Source organism: Orycteropus afer, unplaced genomic scaffold (genome assembly GCF_000298275.1).
Source record: "Orycteropus afer afer isolate SDZICR_OR568_19922 unplaced genomic scaffold, OryAfe1.0 scaffold00054, whole genome shotgun sequence".
In the NCBI taxonomy this organism is placed as follows: Eukaryota; Metazoa; Chordata; class Mammalia; order Tubulidentata; family Orycteropodidae; genus Orycteropus; species Orycteropus afer.
In genome coordinates, this window is record NW_006921641.1 from 14,157,363 (window position 1) to 14,162,636 (window position 5,274).

At 41.9% G+C, this 5,274-nt stretch overlaps 1 protein-coding gene across 1 annotated transcript in view; it reads left to right on the top strand.

Annotated features, from left to right (window-relative positions):
* Nucleotides 1–1,375, top strand: part of ADGRF3 (adhesion G protein-coupled receptor F3) — an 11,283-nt gene extending 9,908 nt beyond the window's left edge. The window contains exons 11-12 of the mRNA XM_007938909.1: nucleotides 1,013–1,054; nucleotides 1,145–1,375. Coding sequence (XP_007937100.1) covers nucleotides 1,013–1,054; nucleotides 1,145–1,375 — 273 coding nt within the window. The remainder of the gene's footprint in view (nucleotides 1–1,012; nucleotides 1,055–1,144) is intronic.
* Nucleotides 1,376–5,274: the final 3,899 nt, after the last annotated feature.

Below are 5,274 nucleotides of genomic sequence, written 5' to 3' on the forward strand. Positions count from 1 at the left end.
CCTTGCCCCTTGTCAGCTCTACTATACACCTGGGAATTCTGATCATTCACATAAACTTATAGGACCATTGTCTGTAGAGGCAGATAATTTTTTTTTTAGGTGGAGAAACCAATGGACAAGAGGGCCACCAGGAGTCCAAGTGATAATAAAGAATCCAAGAATCTGGTTCTGAGTGCGCTCACTGACCTGCTTCCTGCTTCTTTCGAGAGCTTGCACCTGGAACATGGTCACTCTTTTCTCATTGCCTTTCTTCTCTGTCAAATAACTCAGTCTCTAATAATTGGAAGAGTGAATGAGATCACGTCAATCATTAACATCAACAGTTATTCATCTGAGAATTCACTGTAGAGGGTTATTAAGGAGCAAGTATAGCACTATAGATGTCACACATGTTCTTAACATATGCTGTGATCTCGTTTCATCTTTCCTACAATCTTGTGAACTAGGTAGTATTCCTATCTCCATTTTACATGTGAGGAAACTGAGTGCAGAGAGGTTACATAATGGCCCAAGGTCACACAGCTAAGCAGCAGTGGAGTGGACTTGAACCAGATGTGACTGATTCTGGCCCATGGACTTTACTATGCCAGGGAATTGTCAGTATCCAATCCTTGGATAGCCTCTTCACAACTATTACAGTAAAAAAACAAAACAACAACAAAACTCCAGTAAGAAAAGCACCAGATAGCAGGGGATGGGGCAGGAAGGGGTGGGAGAAATGTCATCAAAATCCACTTAAAATCGGTGAATTGTGTTTTGTGTGAATTATTTCTCAGTAAAGGTGATAAATAAATAAATAGAAAAAAAGAGAGAAAGAAAGAGTTTGGATTATAAAAAAGAAAAAGCACCAGAATTGGATCCTATGCACCAATGTTAATGTACAGAAAAAGTGAGATAGAAAGCCTCAAGCTGTAAATTAGATGAGAGGAAAGACATTCAGGGAAGGGAAGAAGAGAACAAGTTGATTTGGGTTGATGCCTTGACCAAATTTTCCCCATGTTCCTCTTCTCAGGGTGTCTTCATCTTACTGTTTGGTTGCCTCATGGACAAGAAGGTGAGTCTGCTCACCTAAGCCCCTCCTGACTTGCAGTTGGAAAAGGCTAGACTTTGGTTGGCATGACCACGGCAATTACTTCTCCTGCAGGTACGAGAGGCTTTACTCAAACGCTTCTGCCACACCCTGCCCCCTAGCTCCACCATCTCTCTGGTGAGTTGCTGGCTTCCAATCCTCAATTTTCCTCTGAGAGCAGGTCAGAAGGAGGTGTTCTACTCTCTTCCCCAGAGGAGACTGACAGAACCAGAAGCCAAGAGCCAATTGGAGCTGTTGTTAGAATCAAGCTTTCCAAAGGAGGGGGCAGCAAAGTCAGAGCACTGAGAATCCACATTCCTGGGTTCCTAATCACAACGTGGATTCTTCCTGGCACTCTTGGATCTATTTTCCAAGCCTCCAGTTAGCATTTAAGGAGCTCTGGTGGTACAGTGGTTAAGGCATTTGGCTGTTAACCAAAAGGTGGGTAGTTAAAACCCATCAGGATGCTTCAGGAGAAAGATGAGGCTGTTTGCTTCCCTAAAGATTTGGTGTTTTAGTTAGCATTTGAAGGGAAAAGGTAGAATCCATACACCTGGGAGTTACTGCAACTGAGAGCAAAGTTCTTAGAATCACTGCAGCCTAGGCAGGAGGGCATGTGAGAGTGCAAAAAGGGCTATAATCTCTTCAAAGGAGAGCATAATAATCATTGTCCTGAAACTGGGCCTTTCCACTTCTTTCTAGACCAAAAACGAAACCTACATCTCGGAACACAGCAAGGGAAGAAGTAAAAATGCCAGGTGAGAATGAAGCTTTCTTACGAGCAGGGTGAGCAATGTGGAGTGAGGATGGGTGTAGCTAACAGCTTCCTGGCAAAGCTCTTGCCAGAAGGCTCCTCTCCATGCACCTCTCCCAGGCCATAGGGTGGAAAAGAGGCTTTTCCAGAGCTGTTGTTGTTAACTGCTGTTGCATCGTCGAGTTGGACCCAACTCATAGTGACTCCTCCTTGGGTTTCCAAGGCAGTATCAGTATGGAAGTAGATTGTCCAACCTTTCTTCTGAGGAGTGGCTGGTGGGTTTGAACCACCAGCCTTCTGGTTAGCAGTCAAATGCCTTAGGCACCATGCTACCAGAGCTTTCTAAATGGGCTGGGGAAGGTGGAGGCCCCAGAAAGCAGATGCTTTGAAGCATCTGCTTTTGCTTTCCCAGACAGCTGGAGGGAGTTTCATCATCACCAATCCTTGATTTATTTCACTCTGAAAATTCATTTTCACACTATTAAATTCTCAATTGTCCAGGAAAACCTTAGAGAAATTCTTGACTTGAAGAAATTGTCAGTGGTGAGTTTCGTGTCCAGAGAGGTGAACAGCCTGCAAAAATGGGGCAAGGTTTCACCAGCCCAAGAAGGGCAAATTCTTTCACAGGGAAGGCAGAAGGTGCTGGACCAATACTCTGGAAACTTTTCCCAACCCCCAAACTTGAAGCTCAGCCCTTGGAAAAGGCAGGAGTATATTTCCATTAGTCACACACATTTCTTCTGCCCTTCACTTGTACCCATCCCTAGTTTACCCAATCAAGAATAGCATGAAAAACTAGCTAAAATCACCTAATGGATAAACCTGACTCTGCTGTAAAAATAATCAACAGATATGTGTCATAGTGAAATGCCAGGCTGACACCCTATTAGAAGTGAAAGCAAAAAGTTTTATTATGGAAGAGTTTCACAAAATGGGACACATCATAGCACCCAAAGCAGGGTACAATAAATTCCAAATTGCAGAAGGTTTTTATCAGGTGGAGTAAACAGGTGTCTGCTTACAGGCACAGGAAGGGTGTGAGGCAAAAACTTACAGGGGGCTGTCAAACTTTCTTAAAACATTTTTCTGAACATCATTAAGTCTATTTGTTAACATCATGGGGGCTGTTGAACAAGGCATTATGTTGAAAACAACTGAGTCCATTTGCATTTGCCTCTTGTTCTTATATTAATGAGCTGTGCTTCTACCTTAGTTATAGATTCACAAGGAGCTAGTAGAAATAGAATGAAGCTCTCAGTCAGTGAATAAAAAGGAAGTCTGGTTTGAGCGAGTCAGGAAATTAGAACTAAGACTTGGTTGTAAATTGACATTTACTTCATCTTGATTACAGAGTTATGAGACAATTGCAGGGCTTCATCTTTACTTAACAATATCAATTGTATTTCCTAACCTCCTAGGACATGTTGACTAAAAGTATTGTCCCTAGGATAAGCTTCACAAACATTCTTTGACATCTTTTAGCAAATGATTCCTCACAAAAACTAAAGCCCTGATATCTTCCTCTCAAAAGTTACAAGGGTGGGGGGGTGTCTGTAAGGTACAACCTTTCTTAACCATATGAATTCTATTTCCTATCCTCCTGGAACATATTTGAAGAAGGCATTCTTCTTAGACCAACTTATATAGTTTAATCCCAAATGGAGTTTAATTTTAGATCTGGGCCAGTCATCTTTAGTCATGCCAAACACCCTGATTTTAGGTGCACATACACATATCAAATTCATAATAATTATAAGTAAAATCGTCACAACCAGTTTTTCTTATGCAACAGTACACATTTACATATACATTTGTGAAAATGGTTTTAACTATTCAATGATTTCTTTTCTGATTATTTTTTCTCAGTAGTTATGAAGAAAGGATGACCTAACAGGAACTTTGATCGTCCAAACACATTTGTTTCATGACATCAGTTGCAATTTCCTCAATGTAATAGCACTCTTCCCATTTCCTGCCTGGGTTCCTTGTATCCATTCATCCTTCTTCCCTGTCCCTTTCTGCCTTCTGAGCTTTGCTTTGGGACAAATGCTGCACTTTGGTCTCATATGGTTAATTGTTTGGAGAAATACATTCCTCACAATTGTTATTGTTCATTTTATAGGCCTGTTGTTTGGCTGAAAGGTGATCCTTGGGGATGGGTTCAATTCCAGGCTTGAAGGATATTTAAGAACTCCAGTCCTTTTTTTTTTTAAATTGTGATTTGGGTGAAAATTTACAGAGCAGATTCACTTTCCATACAGCAGTTCACATACACTTTGTCTCATGACATTGACCACAATTTACCACAATGCAACACCTCCCCTCGTACTTCCTCCCGATAGTTACCTCTTCCGTCTCCATCCCTCCATGCACTCCTGCCCCCTGAGCTGTCTCCCTGTGCATAAGCAACCCTTCTTTCTCCCATGATTGTTCTCTCCAAGGAGTGTATCTACCTAAGGTAAATGTTCAACTCATATGCCTGTCTATTGTTTGGCTAGAAGCCACAAGCCTGGGTTCAATTCCAGATCTGAAAGGCAGCTAGGGGCCGTAGTCTCAGTGGTTCCACCAGGCTCTATTGGACCAGCAAACCTGGTCCTCACCTTCTTTTTTTTTTTTTTCCCCCTCCAAATGATTTTAAGTTTTGTTCCACATTGTTCTCCCTCTCTATCAAGGATCTCCTACATAGATCCCCTTCCAAGTGGTTGGCAGTAGTAGCTGGGCACCATCTAGTTCCTCTGGTCTCATAGTCATATAGGCTGCAGATCGGATGGTGTACCAGTCGCTAGGACTAATTGTTTCCATGAATTTTTAGTTTTCTTCATTCTTCTTTGCCCTGAAGGAGGAGAGACCCATTGTTGCATCTAGATGGCAGCTTGCAAGCTTTTAAGATCCCAGTCGCTACTCGCCAATGTAGGAGGTGGACCAATGTTTTGTGTAGTATGTTATGCCAATTGAGCTTGATGTCCCCTGCAACTATGGTAAGGACCACAGTCTTGAGGGTTCTACCAGTCTCTATCAGACTACTATGTCTGGTTGTTTTTATGATTTTGAATTTTGTTCTACATTTTACTCCCTTTCTGTCCAAGACCTTCTGTGGTCCCAATCAGAGTGATCCATAGTGATATCCAGGCACCATCTTATTCTTCTGGTCTCCGAGTAGTGGAGGCTGGTTCACATAATCTATTAGTCCTCTAGACTAATTATTTAGGTCTTAAATTTTCTTCATTCTTGTTTACTCCAGATGGGGAGAGATCAACAGTTGCATCTTAGATAATTATTCACTAGCTTTTAAGACCCCACTTGCTACTCACCAAAGTAGGATGTAGAACATTATCTTTGTGAACTGTGTTATGCCAACTGAGACTGTGATTCTAAGCCCCTAAGACAAACTCATTCCCTCAAGGTGTTTGGTCATAGCTAGGAAGTTTTCATAACTTTGCCTCCTGTATCC